This window comes from Acromyrmex echinatior, chromosome 17 (assembly GCF_024713525.1).
Source record: "Acromyrmex echinatior isolate Ae372 chromosome 17, ASM2471352v2, whole genome shotgun sequence".
Taxonomy (NCBI): domain Eukaryota; kingdom Metazoa; phylum Arthropoda; class Insecta; order Hymenoptera; family Formicidae; genus Acromyrmex; species Acromyrmex echinatior.
In genome coordinates, this window is record NC_141868.1 from 7,065,380 (window position 1) to 7,089,398 (window position 24,019).

General features: G+C 33.4%; 1 protein-coding gene across 9 annotated transcripts; it reads right to left on the reverse strand.

The window, feature by feature from the left end:
- Positions 1-22: 22 nt before the first annotated feature.
- Positions 23-23,363, reverse strand: Spn (protein phosphatase 1 regulatory subunit spinophilin). 9 transcript variants are annotated; one of them, XM_087414883.1, is made up of 19 exons: positions 22,705-23,363; positions 18,906-19,006; positions 18,273-18,541; positions 16,122-17,968; positions 13,605-14,688; positions 13,169-13,189; positions 11,892-12,116; positions 11,310-11,481; positions 10,823-11,086; positions 9,866-10,224; positions 9,071-9,314; positions 8,659-8,712; positions 6,928-7,233; positions 6,472-6,858; positions 6,029-6,290; positions 5,713-5,919; positions 5,501-5,650; positions 4,999-5,105; positions 23-4,751 (listed from the first exon to the last, which is right to left on the reverse strand). In XM_087414883.1, exons 3-19 carry the CDS (start codon positions 18,527-18,529, stop codon positions 4,500-4,502), a joined length of 6,198 nt encoding a protein of 2,065 aa, XP_087271009.1. In that variant the 5' UTR covers positions 18,530-18,541; positions 18,906-19,006; positions 22,705-23,363; the 3' UTR covers positions 23-4,499. The 9 variants fall into 9 exon arrangements, with proteins under 9 accessions (XP_087271009.1, XP_087271004.1, XP_011054421.2 ...); XM_087414878.1 differs by having other exon boundaries at positions 11,310-11,493; positions 22,735-23,362; XM_011056119.2 differs by having other exon boundaries at positions 11,310-11,493; positions 22,705-23,362.
- Positions 23,364-24,019: the final 656 nt, after the last annotated feature.

A 24,019-nucleotide genomic window follows, 5' to 3' on the forward strand; every position in this document is an offset into this window, starting at 1 on the left:
AACGTAAAGAATGAAAGGCAAATTTTATGTACTGTACGAATTACCTTTAATTAAAACGTTCAAGAGTATTTGTTTGACAATACTTTTCGTAGACATATTAAAAAGCTGCCGTTCCGCATGTACTTCCATGATCATCTTTATCTATCTCTCTCTACCGTTTCAATCATCACTCTTGTGAACAACAATCCCAAATCAATGGAAATGTGTACATGACTCAAATCACACGCGATCTGACAAAAGCGAGTAGGAAAAGTACGTGATAACGTTTTTGAGAAAAAAATATTATTAACATATTTTGAAGCTTAAGATATTTATGATATAAAATTAAAAAGGTTTATCATTCGCGATTAATTATGCTAAATTTATTATTGTTTTAGCAATAAATACGCAAGTTTAAATAATATCTCTAACAAAATTAAGAAACTACTCGAGTCGTAGTAAATTTAATTAAATACAAATTTATATGAATCCATTCGAAAAACTAGTGTTGATAAAAAAAAGCCTCAGTCATCACTTTTCGCCAAATTATATAAATTTGTATTCATTTTTGTCACTGATTCTGAGCGATTCTTAATTTTGAGTGATGATTAAGAAGAAATGGCGCGAGATTTATTTAAAAATCTCTATTGGATTTCTGCCATTAATCAGATCGTGTGTGAGGCGCTTCTCGTATTTACGTGACTAAGTGATTCGTTGAAAATTGGCTATATAACTTATGATAATTCAGTCAGTTTTGTGAAAAGTCCTTAAGGAACGGAACATCTAGGACTTGAGGATTCAAAAAATCAAAGAGCAAAAAGGATGCAACGATTTGAACATAACAGCTGTTAACTGTTTTAAGACTAAAGCAATCGCAATTAACTATTGCAATTAACTGATCAATTAAGGCCCGATTGCACCAACGTTTAATTTTAAGCGAGGCTTAAAGCTCTCTTTTCGGTCCCTGTCTCTTTTCGGTTTTAAGTTTCGCTTAAAATCAAGGTAACGTTGATGCAACCGGGTCTTAAACATTTTAAAATACAAGAGTTTAGACATCTCAAGATAAAGGATTCGGTTTTAAAATTACATAAAAATTAAAATACCTCAAATTTATAATTCTGAGATTCAAAGATCCGAAGTTTGAAGAATCCTAAGTTTTGAAGTTTTACAAAATTCCAAGGACTGAAAGGACAAACTCAGAAAAAAAGAATTCGGAATACAGAATTACATTCTGTTTCCAGGAAACCAAATTTTCTAAAGTTTAAAATATTTGAAGATTTAAAAATACAAAGATCGTAAATTTCAGAAAATCAAAGATCTAAAAACGAGAAGATCCGATTTCTTTAGATTCCAAATATCCAAGGAGCGTCTATGTCTAACACGTGATAAATCCTCAAACCTCAAGATCTAAACAAAAAAGTTCTTAGCTTACAATTGAGGAAGTATCTCGAAGGGAGGGGAAAAAAGCAAAAGATTTCGTTATGAATAATCGAAATGCAGGAGGATCGTTCCACTGAGGTTTCACCGATAGCAACTGATATCATATTACAATTCTTATAAGAAACACGGACGATTCATTCCCGCAATTCGTTGTGAGTGTAACAACAAAAACAACAAGTGTCGCGTCGCGATCGCCAAATAATGTGGATTAATGGAGGACTTCTATAAGGATCTACGATCATAAAAATTCAAAGTTGATGCCTCTTGTGAAGTAACGTTATGACACTGTAATCGCTTCCTGTCGCTCCGCGACTCATACGACTCGCACACGCACGCAATGCACACACATACATATTAATTATCTCACCGGTTACAGTCGTTATTCATCGTATTTCAGTACATATGTATATTTACACGATACGCCCCGAAGTTCAACATTTCTAACTACTCGCGACGAGGCGTTTGTGAAATGTTCAAAACGGGACGTAAAAAAATTGTTTAACGTTACTATAAATAAGTACGCTCGTTCCCATGTCTAGAGTGGGCTTTCTGCTTCCTTTCTCTCTCTTTCTCTCTTTCTTTTCTCAACAGAGCGTTTCGTAGCCACTTGCACGCTCGGGATCCCTCTCGTGCGGGAATCGCGGCTCGGGCTTTATTCTTATCCGATGTGGAATGTCATTAGATCTGTCGCAAAATTTACAGCGACTCGATTCGAGTCGAATCGCGAGTATGGCTCGACGATTGAAGGATTTATCCTCAAATATTTTGCGAGCACTTGACTGATTCTGTTGGAAACACAAGGGAGCGGAGAATGCAAGTCTCTCAATGTCTGACTCAGTGCGTGAAAGGATTGCCTTGAGCAAATTTGGAGTGAATAAGTATAAATTACAAAGAGATATCTCTTATACAAAGTAATTAGCTGCGAAGTATGGGTTGTCTCTGATCAATTTCATTCCTTCCTCTCGGCTAAATTGATACAGTAGTTGGTCTATTGCAACGAAATATTTATTATAGAGAATCTTAATTGCAGAGAACAAGAAGATATGGTATTGAGAAAAGTATTCTCAAGTCTATTGCTACTATAAATTACATTTTTTCATATTAATATTATAAATATTATTCATATAAGAATCATTATTCCTTATTATTTAACGTTAGAACATTATTAACATTCGAATTTATATTCAACATCAATTTAAATTAAAAAAAACATCGATTAAACAATATATGCTAATATTTAATATCTATTATTAAAAAATATCAATATATTTCATTGATAAACTGTATGTATATTAATTACTATTGGTATAAAGTACACGGGATATAAAAACCACTTGTACTCTTAAGCACTCCGGATTTTCGTTCCCTAAACTTTTACAGAATAATCTATTTATTTCTTTCTGATCACAATGCAAAATGCCATAATTATTTAACAAGCAATAAAATTGTTTAGACATTGGCAATTACAAAAGCTTCAACTTAAAAACTTTCAACAGTTTCAAAATCTATGATAATTGATCAGAGACATACCGTTAACAAGTAATTAATAATTAATTAGTAATTGACGACGCATTGCTTATATAAAATTGAAGAAGACGACAAAAAAGACGTATAAACGTCTACTTGAAAGATCGATCCTTAATAGAAAAAGCGCCGTAAAACGCGATCGTAGAAATAAATACGGAATAATCCTTATGTAACACTATATAAGTATGTATACTATATATACGTACATACAATTACAAAAGAGTGTATTTAAATGACACGATGTTTTATTACACATTTTTCGCGTTCTAAAAGACGTCCCATCTAAAATTAAGAGCGGCACACGGTTTTATTTCTTCGGTAAAAGAACAGCATTTATTAAAGCGAAAATCGAGCAGCCGCTAACTCATACGCATATTTAGAACGCGACCGTTTAGCTAAATTGTTGTCTTTACACGCATTCATACACAACATACACGCACTTACGCTTGCATATACACACACTTTTAAATAGTACTAATAACTAAGGAAAAAAATACTTAATAGCGATAATATAAGTATGGCGACAACAAGTAAATGCAGAGGCGCAATACATGGGCCTCGTTTAAGAAAACAGATTATGATTGAACGGAAGCGGAGTATCTCGAAGATAACGCCAGGACATACTGGGTGTTCCAAGGAGGTGCAATTTAAATTACTAGCTAGTTATAACAATTCTATTATTATAGCAATTATTTTGAGTTATTATGTGCCTCCAATTATTATTGAGAAATAATAATTAAAATTAATCGTAACAGTAATAGCTATTCGTTTCATCAACATTAATTTAAAAATTCATCAAAAGTTAGCAATAAATTATTAAAACAATAATAATTCTCCCAATGATTAATTTCTAGTGATAAGTAATATTAAGATGTTTCATGAAGATTTACTAATTAATCGTATTATTTCGCGTAATCATAATTAATACGCAGAGGTAATTTTCTTTCAATTAATACTATATACGGCTTTAATACTATTATTTTACACTAGTAATATTAAGAATTATTTGAAATAATTATATAATATCAATTGTGAAGAAATATAAATTATTTCATACTTAAGTAATTTTAATTATTTTAATTTTGTGTGTGTGTGTGTGTGCGCGCGCGCGCATGTGTGGACGCGCCCGGAACCAATTAAATATACTCTAAAGAGTCTAAAGGACAGTAAAAGAAAAGAAATCCGAGAAGATAATTGTACGTGTTAATAAAAGCACAATTCAGAAGATGTTTATATAAAATTTTTCATTGTTTGATGAATATATATTCATTTTCATTTTTAAAATAATTTTTAATTTTCTAGGTGACACCCTGTATGAAACGGACGGCGTCATTTCCAGTTTCATCTATATTTCTTTGGTAAACTTCTTCTTCCTTGGAAAATTTGTTTTCTAATTTCTTTTCGATAAATATTCTCGATCTCCCGATAAAGTCCAATGTATTAATTCCTCCCTACCTCTTTCGAGATACCCTGTACACTTCACGCTCAAAAAAATCCGTATTTAACCTACCGGATGTCTAACTGATACCGAACGCGTCTAATTTATTCGCGAACTACTTTTTCCGCGCAGCTTTTTCCGCTTTTCGTCGCATTCGCTCGATTTCCTTACGCTCTTTGCGTTCACGATCGGCCTGCGCCCTTAACTCTTTCAGTTTGCGCTTCAAATGGGCCTTAGCTTCGCCATAAACCCCTAAGGCCTTCAGCTCCCTCGATTCCAAGCGTAGCAAATTACTTCCGTTGATACCATTATCCAAAAATTGGGGCGAATAATGCTCTAAACCGATTCCAGTCAGCCATTGGCACACCTGGAAAAATATTCTTGCTTTTAGAGAAAAATGAAAGATATTAAAAACAAAGGAAAAAAATCTGTTCGCTTTTTTTTTAGTTATTTTATTAAAGACTGAAAGCATACATAACATAATTTAGCTCTTAAAATATAAGTTTTCTAATAACACAAATACTTATTTTTTTAAAATACATATTTAAAAGGATTCGCGGAAAAAAATGAATTCCTTAATTGCAAATTTCTTCTCAGATCAATTGAATACTCACTTGCTCCTTGGACCAATCTGCAACTGGCGCATTCTGCCAGAAGTGGGACTTCTTGTCACCTAAACCAAAGTCGCTTAGGTGAGCGGGCAACCAAACTGTGCTCGAATCTATATTGATAATGCATGCATGATGGAAAGTAAGTATAAGGTGTGAAGAGTCTTGTCACGCTATTAGTCATCACTCTATCAGAAATTAATCATTATCTGTACTGTAGATGCTAGCATATTTTGTTAATAATTATTTCGTTAAATGTCTTAACTATTAATGTTTTCATCAAAAAAGAATGAAGAAAAATCATGCATTTAAAGCAAATTTAAGCGTGTAAAGCAATATTGTCCTTAAATAAAATGCTATTAACTGCGCAGAAGCTAATTAAAAGAAATTGACGGATATCATTTCGAAAATCCTTAATTTCAATTTGAATTTTTAATTATAATTCCTGACCGAGTGATTGAAACGTTAGTGCTGACACATAAACATCAATATACAACTTATGAAGTACCTGTAATGTTACCTTTTAAAGAACTAGGATCAACGCCGGGAGGACTCACGGAACCGCCGGAGGACAAACTTGATGGAGAACTTCCTGGATGATGCCAGGGTGCACTTGCACTACCGATCAAATTCGACGGAGGAATCGATACCTTTTTTACTAAAAACATAATAAATTTAATTTACACTGTTCACTTTCAATTTCATTTAATTATTATTTACCTCTTTGATTAGCCTCGTTGACAGCTTGCCGTATCTCTTCCACGAGATGATGTGTAACCATAGTTGGATCATTATTATGAGGACTATTGAGATCACTGAAATCTCCAGAGCTCTCCCTTGAGGAGTCGTTTCCGCCAAGCCGCTTTTCCCGTTCAGCCAAAACCTGCTTCAACTGTTCTGCCAATGATGCAGGAGGTCCAGTCAAAGCTACCGAGAAAAATTGTTAATATATCATAAAATAAGAGAATTATAATCGCATGTATAATAAAATTTGGATAATAACAATCGACATATTGAAGTTAATATGTTGACATACTTTTCTGCGATTGGGGCCAACTTTGTTCAGTCATCGCCCTGACTTGTGAACTAATGGTGCTGTGCTGTCGAATCGCGGTAGGATGTATAGGATCCATGTGCGATTTTCCCTTAAGTGAACTGATGGATGAAGTGCTGGAATAGGAACTCAAGTTGGACTGCTTCGCTGTTAAGTCATTGGGTGACCTGCTGCTGTCTTGCGAAGTCAATTTTGAAGAGGAATCATCGTCTGTATTGTCACCCGACTCGTCCAATCCGTAATCCTAAAATAGGAATGTTTTATTGTACAATTTTATTAAAATAAATAAATTTTTAAGCATTAAATTTATTTTTCATTTCTATCATTAATTCTAAAGTTTGTGTTCTAATTTTCGAGCATAATCTCCGAACAAGCAATGTATGCTACAATTACGACTTAAATTGAATTAATGTGAGATGACATACAGAACTACTGTTGCTAAGACCTCCGGATCGCCTGGGTAGCTGACGATTTGCCAAGCCGCCTCTGCTGGCCAATTCCGCCTTGCTCTTGCCAGCAGAATTATCTAGCAGACGATGGGCTGGAACAGCACGATCTAATTCTTCTTTTACCGGTAGTGGTAGAGGCAGTTTCCTCTCCACAGTAGCAGTCTTATCACCGTCATCCGGGCTACTAAGGTCAGAAGTCTCTGTATCAGAAAGCTGGCAGCTGGTCGATGAAGGTGGTGGTGGCAGTTGTTTGCGAGAAAACTGTGGTGTTACTATCCTAGTAGTGGCATTGTCATATGGTAATCGTACCGGTAGACCAAATCGCCTCTGAGTTTCCGTCAGCTCCACCTCTAACGTGATCACCTGAAATAATCTTTTAAAAATATTTGTTCTTTCTAAAATCAATCATCAGTCAAGCCCTTCGACACGTACTCTATCTTTGAGACTTTTCACCAATGCGTTGTATTCCGTATCCTTTTCCCGCAACAATTGCTCATAGTACTCGTCCCTGACTGTAACGTCCGCACGCAGAACTCTGGCGGCTCTCCTGGCCCTAGCGTACTTCTGTTGCAGAGCTGCGTTCTGCGCCGTCGCCTGCGACAACATCTCTCTAGCCGTCAATAGATCCTGGCGGGCGGTGCCCAATGCTCTTTCCGATTCGTGAAGACGTAATCCCGATTCCCGTAATTTGGCTGCATATTCTTCGCTACCCGCTCCGCTGTTTTCCAATTCTACTAACTGTCCGAAACATGGAGTTATAATAACTGACTAATTAAGTAAGATTATAAAATATATATGATGTAACATTATAGATAAAGTGTTTTTAAAGCATTAACTTGGGATACATCTAATAGAAAATACAATCTTGAATAAAAAAACTTCAGAGAAAAAACTTTCTTTCAAAAATATGCAAAATTTCTTTTAAAAGTTATCGTTAAATAACTAGAGATGCACCGGATATTCGGAAATCACTATTATCCGGGGAGATATCGATTGAAATTTGATATAAAATTGTTGATTCTTTCTTATACAAATGTTCTCCAAATAAATATGCATACTCATGATGCTAATATTTTATACATTGTTGCAATATTACAATCTGTTTCCCTATAGGTTTTTTTTTAGAAGACACTCGGAATCCGATCGGATATCCGGAAAATGTCGGATGAAGAAATTGCCTTCTCGGATATCCGATTGAATACCAGATATCCGATGTTATTGTTTTGCCCAGATATCCGGTATCCGCTAATTTTACGATCCAGTGCATCTTTATAAATAATTGTGTACATTCTATAATTTCTTAAATATTGCGCTGCTTATCGTATAATAATAATTATCAATCAAATTTATTATTATTATATATTTGGCACAAAAATTAAAAGTTAAAGATTATTTTATGTCGATTGGCATGGGAGAAAAATTATCTATAAAAATAGTGGGAGCATGCAATTATATATATATAAAACAAAAAAAAAACAAAAAAAACAGTTTCGGAAAGAGTTTCGAAAAGTTAAGTCAATTTAGTATATAATTTAATAATAACAAAGCAATAACATAGTAAATAATCTGCAATGTGTAAAGAGACTGTTTAAAAATATTTTAAGTATTTTTAATAAATTATCGTTCTAGCAAAAAATGTTTATGATTTTTATTTATTAGAATAGAAGATTTTTCTTTAGTAAAATTGCGAGCTATTATCTTTTTACTAAAAGTATCTTTTTATAAAAAAAATACAAGATATATAAAAATATTTGATATATATTATATATTGTTGTACAAAAAATATTTATTTTTTTGCAAAAAATAATAACATAAAAAATGAATTAATAAAGAATGGGAAATTCTTATTACTTATGTACATTAATATACATACAAGCTATAAGCTATAAAAATATACATTTGTTTATTACATGCATTTTGATGTTACAATGCAAGCAAAGAGAAAAGCGTGAAAAATTTGTAAAGATTAATAGAAGCATGCTATATAGTATAAAAACAAATAAACATGTCTTTTGACCTGTAAAATAGGTTACGCTTTCTGTTAATAATTAATATTAATAAATTTTCTATTAACTCAAGCAGTTATAATTATTTGAATAAATCTAATTCGATTATAGTCGATTAGTTAATATTATTAAGTAACTGTCGTAACTGTTACGTTACCTTTGCCTTGAGTTTTTCCACTTCCTCGTCCGCTAATGAGAGTTTATACTGACTCTGCAAGCAACCAACGACACGCATAGCGTATAAGCAAAAAAAAACAAAAACAAAGAAAATAAAATCAATACACACTGTGCGATTGCGGTGAACTTACATATGTGATACCTGCACTCATAGTTTACACACATACACACGAAAGTATGTACAGATATGCGTATCACGGAAACGTCATTGGTGAACAATGCATTATCTAATGACTATTTACAAAAAAAAAAAAAAAAAAAAAAAGAGGCTAACTAACACCACACATATAACAGGTGTATAAACATCTGAATGAATAAGATTCTTAAATAAACGGATGAAAAAGGGATACACATTCGAGTTATAAAGCGCAGAATATAAATACGCAAAATACCTCTTGCAAGAGCAATCTCAAACTGTCTACATCGCTCTGCGTAGTGTTGTGCGACGAGCCAAGTATAGGAGATCGGCTGCGACTAGAAGGCGATAGATAATTCTCAATAGGGCTATGTGCTGGTTCTCCCTCTGAACAGGAGGACATTGCCGGCGAACCAGGGATCCCGCTCATCCCGCTGCCGACGGAGATATCCTCGCTTCCTCGTTGGCCATCGGGAGACGCGTCGGAGAAGTTAAGTTTCCTGGAGAATGTATTTCTTTTTTTAACGTTGATCAAAGTTAATTTGATTATTATAACGCTAAAATTTGTTAACATTACAGAAACATTAGTTACAGAAAACATGGTTCCCTCAGCACTCCAAGATGCCTCAGGCTCTCATTGAAGTGGCCACAAAGTATCGTCACGGAATTTTTGCGAGCAAGGATAAATCATCATTGGGAACGCAGATGAGACATTTAAATTAAAAGAAGATGAAGTCTTCAAATCGAGTTGGAAAGAAAAAAAAAGAAAAAAAAACAATAATTTCATAATATTATTGAACTTAACATAAAAATATATTAGTTATTGATAGTCAAGTAATTGTTATAAAAAAATCTTCTTTTCTTCATCTTTTATCATAAAATAAAATATCTAATTTTTGGAAAATAAATTTTACTATTTGTTAGATTGATTTTACATTACAATAAAATTTGTCATTATAAAAACAAATAATTATAAATTATAATATTATGGTAATATATTCGATATTCAAATATTATTTAAAGATCAAGTTATGTGAATGCGCTATTTTACCTATTGGCAGCGTTCGCTAGTTCCCTTTCTTTGTCTGCCTGAAGACTCTGTCTAATTAGCATCGCCACTTCTGAGTTCTTGGGATCTCTTTCCCTGCCAATGACAAATCGTACAAGACCGGAAGTGTTTCTCAGTACGCTAGCGGCGTAAGCCTGCGTAACGCCGACCAAACTCTTGCCGTCAACCTCGACGATCTGATCATTCACCTGGATTCGACCCTCGCGCGCGGCCGCACCTTTCTCCGTGATGGTTTTCACAAAAATGCCCAATTTCTCGAGACCAGCGTCCGCACCCACACCCATTCCAATTATGCTGAGGCCCAGGCCTTCCGGACCCTTCATCAACTCGACAGGAAATACCTAGATTTTTTGAAAAGATCAGTTTAAATTAAACAAGGATAAAAGACTCTTAATGTACAAAAACAATTAAAAAGGGCATGTAAAAGTCATATAAAATTCAATATAATAATCTAAGATATAAAATGTATTATGCTCTGTAAATTGTAATTAAAATTATATTTCGGCGTCTGGATTAAGCCATCTTCAGATATAAAAAAAATTCACACAGTAGTGTTGGTAAAATTTTGATGAAGACAATAATGTGAAAATATATATAAGTATAATATAAGATAAGGCTAAAGACCTTAGTATCAGGATTTTTCTTAAGAAGAAATTTTTATTTAAAATAAAAAATTGGAGAAAACCTTAATTCATCATCTCAAAATGCCAAAATCTCCTTGAAGCAATCACAAAATACTATTACATTTGTTAAATAAAGATAATTAAATAAAGATAAATTAGAAACACAATGAAACGAAGTATTCAAAGACTTTAAAAGTAAAATTGTGAGAAGAAATTGTAAGAAATTAGCGATATTACTTGCCAAAATTTCTAATGTAAAGCTAATATTATGTTTATTTTATAGGATACTAAAAAAAGAAGTGCAATTCAAAATTACCTCCATTTTTTCGACGCGTTTTTCCAGCTCGTATTCTGCACTGGCCGCCACAGGGTCGACATCCTCGTTGCGGCGATCGTATTCATTGACAGAATGCGTGGAATAAACACGCATGGGACCGGTGTCGAAGGACACTTTAGAGGTTTTCTTGATGGGCACGGTGGACGGATAGTCTTCATCGTCTTCGTCAGACTCTGGGATTCCCGCCACTTCCATCCAAAAGTGGCCGTCCTCGAAATAATGCACGCCATTCTCCACGAGTACCTAATTAATTAAATACTAGAGTTAATGTTGTGGCAAAATCAAAGTGGCAAAAAAAAAAATTATTAAACTATTAAAAAATTGTTGTGAAAAACTATACACATTTCTTTATTTTGATAAATCTATATTTTTCTATTCTCCAGTTTTTTTATCACAAGTTTTTTATCGCTTTTTGATTCAATTGAGCTGAGCAAAAAGAAGCTAATATTTTAATTGTGATAATTACAATTTTTCCTGGAGTTGGAATATAGTCATCCTGTTGCTCGGTTTCGGTGTCATCGTTAGTTTCATGAGTGTCGTTTAAGCTGCTGACGGAGCCGAGCAGTCCGCTCTCACTTCCAGTGACCGATCCTATCTGGCTTTCCGTCAACGAATCTATCGTCAAGTCACTGCGAGATCTATGAGACAAACTGAAATAAATAGAGAGTTAACAGATAAATCGAGAGAAGCTAAAAGTGTATAATTCTCAAAATTTCAGAATAATTCCAAAAGTCGAAAGACCTTAAATCCAGTTGCCCAAGAATTGATAAGAACTTTAGTATCTTTATCTCAAATTATAAAAACTCAAGGAACACAATACTTTTTAAATTCTGAAGGAGATTAAAGATTAAAGATTTTCATCCTTAAAAAATCCAGAAGAACAAAATTTTAAAAATATTACAATTTAAAAATTCAAAAACAAGTAATATTAAAATCGAAAATTTTTCTTAAAATCGTTAAAAGAAAAAATAGAGAATAAAAATAAAATTGCAAAAAGACATAAGGAAAGACGCGCAACCGAAAAGACATAAAAAATAAGCTCGTTCACCTATAATCATGAGTAGCACTATTGATAAGACTGGAATCAGGAGCAGACAGGACATCGGACAGCCAATCGGGCGTGTTGTCCTGGTCGTCCCTATCTTTGTCCTGTCCTTCCTTATCCTTGTCATTAGAAATCCCATCACCTATTATTGCGTCATTGGCACCAGTGGGAGACAGCAGCCTCGCTATCTCCTGCGCTTCTTCGTCCGATAGCAACGCCGAACCTTGTCTAATTTACGTTTCACGAATCATTCATTGTTTTACGCACGAATTACGAAATCGCTGATAGCAAATCAATTCTGCAGTTAAATGACAAAAGCAGTTATGTCCATTCATTCATGAGACATTTCTCGATTTCTTGTACAGAATGTCTGATAATCTAACGGAGTTCGTGGATATGTAGAACGGATTAAATTAAGATGGAAAGTCCTTTACCATTTTGCAATTTTCGTAATAGTTAACAAGATATTAATTGCTAAAAATTGCCAAAAATTGGTCTTCAATAATTTTTTACTCAAATACTATGAACTTTATAGAAAAACTACAAGAGACAAAAATTGTTTATTTTCTTCTCATAGAGCTCTAAGAATTTTTTTAGAATTTTTTCAGAATTTTTTAATACCATATTTTCTTATGTTGATAAAAATAAGAAAATGCAGTACTAAAAAGTTGATAAAAAATTCTGAAAAAATTCGTAGAATTCTATGAGAAGAAAATAAATAATTTTCATCTCTTAGGTAGAGGACTTTCTGTCTCAGTTTAATTCGTTCTACATATCCACAAACTCCATCAGAACAATTATCAGACATTCTGTATATTGTTGGATATTAAACTTAAAAACGTTTTCATAATATGAATGATCATATAATTCAACAAAGCTTTTCTTCGCGGAGAAAAATGTTTTTTTTATTAATTTTCTCACTAAAAGAATAGCAACTGAATAATGATAAGAGATTAAAAATATATAATATATTATCTTTTCTTTTCTATGTATTATTCTTCTTCATAGAATAATGAAACGGATACAATCAATATATATTTATATATTTTTTTCTTTGATACACTTATTATAAATACAATTAACCAGAAAAAAATATTTTATTAATAAAACTATTAATTTTCTAATAAAAGCTTCTTTTTTTTTAAAAAAGGTTTTTGTAAGACAAATTTAGAGTTCTCTTACTAAATTATTCACTAAATTGTCAACATAATATTTTTCAATCATTGTAAAATAACATATCTGCTTCCGTTATTGAATTACAGAATTGCAAATGTACTCACCTAATCTTTTTTTCTAAGATGCTGTATGGACCATGACAATCAGCAGATTTGCATTCAAATAAACACGAACGTATTAGAATCAAAATGAAAGAAAAACAAAGTTATTAATATTAAGCCTCAAATAAAAAATTACTAAGTTGCCAGATTGAAGCAAAAGAAATTCATTATACTATTACAGATACACTATAAAAATATTTGCTGTATTAAAAATGCGAAGGTTATATGCTAAAATTCCTATAAACAGCATCATCCCAAAGCTATCGTCTTTTTATTGATATTAATTATTAATTCTCAATATCAATAAAATTAAATATTTAAAAAAAATGGTGCTTCTTCCTTTTTCTCTTTTTTTAAAATTATAGTTTCTATGTATCAAATGCTATCTAATCTTTCTAATTGACTCCAAAATTCTTTCTTTTAGTCGCTATATATTTACCGAGAGCTCAGAAGATTTTCCGCCTCGTCTGGAGTCATAGTATCTGGCGTCACAGGAGTGATATGATTAACATTGTTCTTCGAAGCTGTCTCTGCAATTCCGACAGAATTGTCCTGTACTTCCTTTACCACACATTCGACATTTGTAACAGTCTTCGTATCACTGGAGTCACTATCTTCGAACTGGCTGCTTTCCGACAATTGTTCGTTGGATTTTTTGCTGGAATGTCTTTGCGAAAGTGTATTAAGTGACACCTGAGAGCTCTGATTGTTGCTCTCTGATAACCGAAGTTTCGCTAGTTCAGCCTTCTGTTTCTCTTGCTCCCACGTCGTCTGAGGCTGATCCATTTCCTTCTCCAGCCTTCTACTCAAGACACTGTTCACCGCTGCTATACACTCTTTTCTGCTGCTGATCTCGGACTTGGCCACCTCTGTCACATACTTTTCCTCGTCTTTACTTTCTTTCGTGATGAGCCCAAAACTATTCATTTCCTGACTACGAATCGTTGCCTTGTCGACACTATCTTTGCTTTCGGACTCGACAAAGCTGGAACGCTTGCCAGAGACTTCTTCTCTGTTCTTCGCAATCTTCTCTCTTACGCTGATTTTAATTTGATCATTTTTCGCATTTGAGACAGTCTTCTGACATATTCCATCGCTACCCGTTTTCATTTTTGCCTCCAACATATCTTCCGTAGATGTAGTATTGATTTTCATTGCTTCTGTACTATCGCTGTTCTTGGTCTCCGTGTTTGGTTTCGATTGAGTTTTGCATTCGGTATTACTCTGTGAAACAATTTCTTCATTCTGCTGTAACTTCTTGGCATACGGAGAAGGCACAGGAATCTCCTTATGTTCTAGCGGCGGATACTCCTGATCAGAACTGATGACAGAGGGTGGACGTGGACCCAGACCTGCAGCCTGAAGATCAAGTCGCACATGGGAACGTCGAATGACCGTGGTCGTGTCCGTATCGTTAAATTTGAACTGATCCTTCTCGGAGAGGCTCTCCGTGCCTGAGACACAGCTCTGATACGTAGCCGGCTTCTCCTGATCCTCCGCTTCCAAGTCATAGCTGTTGCGACCTGAATTTGAAAAATAAATTTATGATATTAAAAGTACTGCGCAGTAAGCTGAAATAGCTTATCAGACTAACATAGACGCTGAAGTACCTCCACAATCGATGCAAAGTAATCGCAGGCACATAATTTTATGTCTTTCTGGAGTACGTGGCGCTCCAAGTATAAAAATATTGATACAAAAAATAGTACAGAGTTTCATATATAAACACTAGTGTTCTGTATTTTGTTACAAAAAGATCACACATTCGCGCAGAATATATAACCTTAATCAACTTAATTAATTAAACTATAGCACTTAATAGGGAGTTATTGATTATTTAATATTATTTAGCGTTTAATTTTTTTTTCAAAGTTATTATCTTATTTATGCTTATATTTAGGTAACAAATAATATTTAGATTGTAGATTTTTATTGTACGTTTAGATAATTATGCAAAATTTTATGGACATTCTTTGCATTTAATTCTTTAATTTAATTAATTTTTGTATGGCATTAAATCATTTTTCGTTTTAATTCTTCAATTTAACTTCAATTTTTTATTAGTTTATTAATTTAATATAAAAGAATTTCGATCTAAAAAATTCTATTTGTAAACATGTGCATTTTTCCTCACCAATTTATTAATATATTCAAACTTCCTGATGTATATTTATTAATAAATTAACATTTTTATATTTTCCATTTTTGGAAATGTATGTTATATCAATATTTATATACATCAGCAAAGTGTTTCACAAACTTGCTATTTTCACATTTATAAAAAGCATCATGACTCATTCTGTCTTCGAAGAGGTCACTATAGTGATCAGAACTGATTTCAAACACAACATTGACGATTTTCAAATCCCAAAATTCGAGAGCCCCAGAGACACTTTTGCAAAGTAAACGACAAGGCACGAGCGTTTGGCCGCTGGACAAGCCGCACGGTGATTTCTATAAATAATACCGTGGCACACTGGTAAAAGAGGAGGTGGCAAAGCAAAGGGAAGGAGAAAAGGGGTAAAGCAGGGAGCTGCGTCTGGTGCTTTTACTTTTTGGCATTTTGGCACACTGCCATCCCAACCCACGACAGCGAGAGTCACCTGGCCTCACCGATGTTTCTCAAAAATGTAAAGATTGATTTTTTAAGTTAATAATTTATCATAAAGACACTCAATATATATTAAATATTTAAATATATATTAAAATCGATAATTAAAATTTTATATATATACACACACACACATAAGTTTTTAAATAATTTTTTAAAAATATTATTTAAATATTATTTAAATATTATTTAAATTATTATTAATTAAAAGAAACAAAATTATGCAATATCGATTTTTATTAATATAATTACCTGATAGTCATTGATTCATTTCGAATTGCATTTTTCCTATTTATAATAAAGTTTTTTGGTTTCATAAGACTTTCTATAAATTTCAGAGCTTACCTGTCTGATGTTTCTCCGACATTTCCTTCTCTGCTTTTTCCTCCTTGCTGTCTTTGGAGGGTGAACTAGGTGAACTCATGCTGGACGAGGCACTGTCGGTGCCTACGGAAGGCAGACCTAGCTCCGATTCCGGTGATCGCATCAGCTCGGTCCTCTTATCGTCTACTACAGTTTCTTTTCTTTTCGCATTCGGTCTGGCCCAATCGGGTCTTGAATCCGGTCTGGTCACTTCGTTACGCAGCTCAGTTTCCAGAGCCTCCTTCGACGAGGCTTTCAGATCTCTCAAATCGACAGTCCTCTTCAGAATCTCGTCATTTTTCGCTAGCCATTCGTTCCTCCACTCAGAAGTTTTCGCTGGCGAGTGAATGGGGCTCGGGGGACAATTAAAGTATTCCGGCGCCTCTAGCAGATCGCTCTCCCTCCTCGTGAGGATATTGTCCATCGAGGCACTTCGAGTTGAACTAGAAACCTCATAATTTAATACAGGCGATGTTTTTGTCTGCTCGGGAAAGTCGCTATTATCATTTATGATGGCAGTTTTGGATTCTGGAATTGCTGAGTCTTTTGTGACTTCTTTCGATTCCTCCATAGCCTCCACGACCTCCTCTTTTGAAGACTCTGTTGGTTTAGACACTACAGCTTTGAATGCTGGCGCTTCTTCTGTAGACGAAAAATTTTTCAAGGGCTCTTTCGAATTTTCTGTTGGCTTCAAAACTGCATCTTTGCTGACTGGAACTACTTCTACAACTGGTGGACCTTTTACAGTCTGCGTGGTGACCTTAGAAGTCTCCTTAGTATCCTCTATTGATTTTGAAACTACAGCTTTGTTTCCTGGAATTGGTTCTGCAATCGCGGAGCTTGTCAAGATCTGTACAGTGGATTTAGGAACATCCTTGGCAGCCTCTGTCGGCCTCGAAGTCACAATTTTGTTTCCCGTAACTGCTTCTGTAATTGCTGCGCACTTCAAATTCTGTGTCTTGGAGGCCTCCTTGGAATTCTCCGCTGATTTCAAAGCTGCTTTCGAACTATTCTTCTGCACAACGGCGTATTCCGGCAATGGTGCGTCTGGAATCTTGTCGGCGCCGGCAGTCTTACTCTCTTTCGGACTATTCTGAGGTTTCTTCTTCTGTACAACAGCATACTCCGGAATCGTTGGCGAAATGTCGTCGAATCTCTCTACCGTTGCATACTCTGGGCTTTCTAATAGTTCAGACGAGCTGCCGGAGGCAATACTCGCCGGTCGTTCTCTTCTATTGGCTGCAGACGAGTTCCTGACAGGCGGAGGCGGTGGTGGGGGTGAGCGTGCTGAGCAAAAGCTCGCTGATCTGGTAGCTGGGCTGGCAGAGTCGCTGGCTGCCGCACTCGCCGAATTCTGGCACGTATCAACAAACGATGACGACTGCTGTGCTTGATTCTGAGCATTTTGGGAGTTCAGAGAAGTTTGGACTAGCGAGCGATTCGGATCGGAATTGTATCGATTCGGTCTAGTCTTGGAGAAGTGACTAGTCCAATTCCGTTGCTTCTCGATGAGCTCCTTTGAATTCGGTCGGCGTTCCGGTTTTTCTGGTCGCTCTGGACGATCGTTCTCCTTGCCTGTGCGCTCGACCTTACTCACCCCCGCGCCAGGACGTCGCTCCGGCGCACAGTGACCATTCTCAAAGTGTCGCTCCGCGTTCAAAGTCGGTACACTAGCGCTCCACGTGCTGAGATGTTCGCGACTGCCTGGAGGAGAGGGTGAGTGAGGACGAGGTGATCTCGCGGGTGACGTGCACCCGGAACCTGAATTCGCAGAACTGGAGCGAGACCGAAGACCATGCAAATTGTTCGGTTTTGTAACCCGTTCTACCCTGTAGATTAAACAAAGATATAAATTAATGTTAAAGTTACATATTCTAAGAATTATTTATTCTATTCAGATCCAAACTTTATTTAAAAAAATTGATAATATAATGTAATAATAATATCTATAATAAAGTAATAAAAAAAATTAATTAATTAACATAATAAATTAATAAATCAAATTAAAGATAAATTTATACAAAGTATAATTAAAAAAATTTAAAAAGTTAATAATTAATGAATAAAACTGGAGATAGAAATATAATTTTAAGAGAAATAATATAAATTTCTATATTCTAATTGCATGCTTACGGTCTGTTTGATTTGTTTTCCTCGCCAAGTTTCTCAAAGAGGGCTCGCGCATTGTTGAAACGTGCCACATGGCTCTCAGTTCTGACCACTGTTACTTGTGTCGGAGATTCTTTCAGTGGAACAGCTGGCTCCTTAAATCCATCCGAGAGAATATTGTTCGTTCTTAGATTGTCCAATTGTGGTTTGGATTGGAAGATATTCGCGATGGCTGATACCTTGGAGCCACCCATTCGCTTTTTCTCTTCAATCGCCGCCATGTCTGGCACAAGCTTTACATAAGAAAATATATTTAGAATATTTTGAATTCATTGAAGTCATAATCTTAAACAATTTTATAATGCAAATTATTTTTTAGTAACAAAAATCATTGATAAATTTTTGAAAGTAATAACATAGAGAATATATACATAAGCAACAACATCAAAATAATATACGATTATATATTAGAATTATATATAATATAAATCTATTTATATAATATCTATATAAAATAACATATACATATGTGTGCGTGTAATAATAATATAAATATGTAATAAATAAAAAAAATTATATTTTAATATTTGCAACCTCTTTAAAAAAAATTTATGTTTTAACAAACTGTTTTTAATAATACTTAATAGATTACTTTACCTATGGCTGACAGTAAGTAGTAATATTTATATATAAATGCTAATCATTTTAAGTATTTCAGCCCATTGTCATTCATGCATTTAATCATTCATTGCAATAACCTGTAAAAAAAATCATTAAATTTATATTAAATTCAATCAGTAATTTTTTTGAAGATAAAAAAGATTAAGATATCTCTAAGTATATATACAGCAATTTGATATTTTGTAATAAAATGTCGCAATTAATCAAATTTAATAAATTAATCTTAATCAATTAATACAAGATCCTATTTTACTTTACTTTTTTCTACCTATCTCAGATACTATACTTCGATACGTGCATAAACATATAAATTAAATTAAACTGTAATAAATTAAATATAAATATATTAAATTGTAATACACGCAAATGACAAAAAGAGAAATAATTTTAAAATAAAATTTTACGTATTTTTCATATTCTGTAAGTTAAATCTATCTAGAATTCATGCTTTCGTGGTACATCAAAGAACATACATTTTCTGCTATTGTTGTCTATAGCTATCACACATTAGTACAGTCAATTGGATTTTCTGACCTTTACAGAATTTGAATATTTACTTCTTTTTCTTAAAGATTTAATACCATATATTTTCCCCCAATTTTACTATTTTTGTAATATATATATTTAAAAATATTCTACAAGAAAGAATATTAAAATATAAATATACAAATATATAAAGATATTCTTCAAAAACACCAAAATAAAAATTACAAAAACAGAGCAATGCAAAATACTATCTCATGTAGCAATAATAAAAATTAGTTTCATATAATAAAATTATATGTAATGTATGTAGAAAATTATAATTTTTGCAAATATTAATAATAACATAAATTTAAAAATTATTTTGTAATTACAAATATAATTAATTAAAGAAAATGTAATAATATTTATGCTATTATAACTTGCAAATTTATCTTAAAACACTTAAATCTTTTTTCTAACTTTGTGTGACATTTTTGTTTTATAATTACATTTTTTAAATATATTTTTATGTATAACTGTTATATCTGTATGTATCTGAAAAATGTTAATGGAAACAAAAGCTGAATGACAAGAGATATAATCATAATAAAGGTGGCTCTGCCATGCCTGAGTTTCAACCCTCCTCCCATAGCACACCATGTTGCTGCAATCAATACTTGAATGCTGTCCCTATGGTACATAGATGCTAAAAGAGTTGCAATTTTGCATCGCTCACATGTTCATGTAATTGTTTGCATGACTGTAGATATAATCACGTATGTTTGTATTATACTGAATTGTGTTTGATATGAAAGGTCATTCACAATGTTTACTATCTAAGTGTATTTTAGGACATATCTACATACTTCAAATTTGCTATAAATAAACAAATCTATATTTAGATATAAACTCTCTGTATCAGCTATGCATTGTTTATCTTGACAAATTTAATTCTTCCTTGTTTAACATTGGAATATTAACATTGGAATATTAGTAGAAAAAAAGTTTGTGTTAAATGTTACAGTTCATCACGTGTGTAAAAAAGTTATGTTAAATATTATAGTTTATCGCATGTGTGTCTCTCCACATGTCCAATACTTTGTATCCAAACTTATAATATTAATTTGATAAATAATCTCATAAAATAATACAATCCACTCTACTATACATTGCTATCGTTTGTATGTGAACCTCAATATCAATAAACTGCTTTATGTATTTTAATTTTCATTCAATTAATACCTAATTCGATAAAAATGTAATAAAGTTGATAAAATTAATTGAACATAATCAAGAATCCATTACATCAATAATATTACAAAATTCTGTCAAAATTGTAGATAATAAAAAATCAAACGTAGTTTTATATTAGGCTATACAGAGAATTACCGTAATTAATTAATCAATGAAAAAATAAATGTATATTAGTAAAATTAATTAAAATGCAATCTCCAAATTTAGAAATCTCATGAACTTTTCCCCAGCTATTGCTTATAATATTATCTTATATAATTTTATCATATAAGATTGATTTAAAATGTCAGTAATAACAAAACATTATTACATTAATATGTAATGAAATTATTAAATGTATATTCATCGATATTTAATATTCAAAATATCGATCTTAATTTAATCTCACAAAATATAATGTGATACAATATTATTATTACATAAAATGTTTCGATCATCATTAATTATTAAAAATTCATTATCAAAGCATTTTAAGCATTTTATAAATTGAATTAATATTGCAAAAATGTAATAAATTGATAAAGTTAATGTAATTAAGAGTTCCATAACTTTGCTATACTCTTTCACAATCACAAACAATACATATCAAACACAATACTTCCATATTTTGCTATACAGAGAATTACTAATTAATTTGTCATCAATAAAATAAATGACAAATCATAATTTATTATATAATGAATAAAAATGAAATAAATCAATTAAATATAATCTTCAAATTTAAGAATCTCATGAATTTATAACATTTTTCCACAATTATTATCCAATCCTAACTCTTTAATAAACTGTGAACTTTAAGCTTTGCTTATAAATAATCTCATATAATTTTATCATTTAAAACATGATTACTATAATAAAATAAACATTTTAGTAAAATATAATCCCTACATAATTAATTCAGCAGTTTTATAAACAATGTAGCTTTTCTAGTGGGTGTTAAATAGTGAAGCAAAAAACTCGTTTTAAAGTTTAACTTATTATTAACATTTTAAAGTCATTTGAGATAATTTATAAGCAATACTTAAAGCCCTTGTCACTGCATTAAAGATTGAGGATTGTGAATTGAAGATTAGAGTTCAACCAATCAGAATAAAATAAATTAAAAATATTAAAATTAAATGTAAAACATCATCTGACTGATCAAAGTCTAATCTTCAATTTATGATCCTCAACCTCCAATATAGTGACACAGGCTTTAGATAATTGTAAATTATTTCATATGACTTTATCATTCATTTAAAATTAATAACACGCTCCTAATATAACAAAACAAGCATTTTGATAAATTAATGGGAAATACAATCTCTATATAATTAATTCGGCAACTTTATAAATAATGTAGTTTTTCTGGTAGTTGTTAAATAGTACAGGAAAAAAACTCACTTTAAAGTTTAACTTATCAGTAACATTTTAAAAAGTCACTTGAGATAATTTACAAGCGATGCATAAAGCCTGTGTCACTGCATTGGGAAGTGAAAATTAAATTGGGAATTGGAGTTATCAGAATTCAATCAGTGAGACAATCACAAACTGTTACTGAAATTTCAAAACACTGATTAGAATATTAATAATATCACCGTATAATTAAACGCAAGTAAGACTGCGAATTAAAAAAAATCACCATTTTTAAATTCAACAATAATTCTCGAACGTAAAGGTAAAACGGAGCAGACCGTTTCTAATCACCACTGGACATTGCTACTTGTGAATTATCCAATTAATAAATTTCACGCCAAGCTTGAGATCGAGATATCGGTTTGATTGATGCAACAAAATAACAATAGCAGCAAGCTAAACGTAGCGTAACGTTCGGACGTTTGGACATTCGGATTCGCTGAATTCGCAAACATTCACGAAACAAAACATCCTCCCGATGTCTCGATCGCCATTACACCCCATGAGGACCCCATGGAAGAGGCGCCGGGGCCGCTCCACCGAGCTTCGCCGAGCTCCGCCGAGTTCCACCGAGCTCGCCGGGGAGAATTCATGGGGCCTTCACGGGGACGCCGTCAATCGTATCTAGGAGGCGTGAAAGCCTCGTCGCCGGTGGCCGTACCTCCGCCGCGAAATTAACTTTCGAACTGACCCGGAAGACGATGTCACCATGTGCGCGCAAGCGATGCAAGCATCTTTCTTGAACGGGCGAGCCGCACGACTTGGAACTTGGAACTTGGAACTCGGAACGACTCCGTTTTGCGGCGCTCTCGGCAGTTTGCTTTACAGTTGTTCTCGCGTCTCGCGTCGCGTTTTCACGAGACACGACGCACAACGCACGACGAGACAGGACGACGGAAAGAATAGACGGGTGTTTCGTGTGACGTTAATATGCGGTCACATCCGCCTCGTCTATAGCGATCCCTAATAATCACCGTCACGATTTTACGACACGGCGTCGTTCCATATCGCGAACTTGGGCGAACTGCCCCGGCCGACGCACGACGCACGATGCACGACGGACACTGCCCGATTCCGAATTCCGAATTCCGACCAATTCCGACCTGTGCGATAAATTGACAACCGTACGCAAAGTGAATAAAGATGGCCGTCGAAAGTCTAGGGACAGTGATGCCAAGTCTGTTCGAAAGTTATTTCTTATATTGTGATTTTCTCAATATTTTACGTATAATTTCGACTTTTTTTTTGTATTTTCCTCCCCAAAAGTTACTTGAGAAATTTTCATAAATTATTTGTAACCTCAAAAAATCTTCCAGTAAAAAAAACATCAAATTTAAAGGAAAAATATCTAAATTTGGCAACATTGCCTCTAGGGATTTTCATCAATTTGTGTCGTTATCTTCAGTTTGCGTGTGTTCTAAAATTGACTACCAGGACTGGAAATCTATAGTGCATATAACGTATAAACTGTAGCTTTTTCAGTACTGTCAATAAATTTGGGACATAGCCTTTAAGCCGTATTCGTATATTAAAACCGGCTGATGCTTGTTTTCCTGCTGGATTATTAGCTGTATTAGAATCTTGCCACTGTATTGGCTGCGGTGCTGTATTTAGTCCGCCATATTGGATCTACTAATCTTATCATGTGGACATAGGAATAACTATATACCAATAATACTAAGCGCTTATAGAGGAACTTTCTAGCAGAGGCACAAATCGACACGAGAGTCATTCAGTCTTTGTTTCTTATTGATTATTGAAGAACAGAATGACTCTTGTGTTAATTTGTGTCTTTTGCTGGAAAGCTTCCTTGAACTACAGATAATTAGATCCAAAATGGCGATGAAATAGCCTATAGGAAGCCTTGTCGGCAAGATGAAAGAAACACTACTTTAGTAATATAGAGCTTTAGGGTCAACATTTTCATTTTCTCTCTTTTCAGTGCAAAATATATATCTATTTTATTTTAAAAAAAG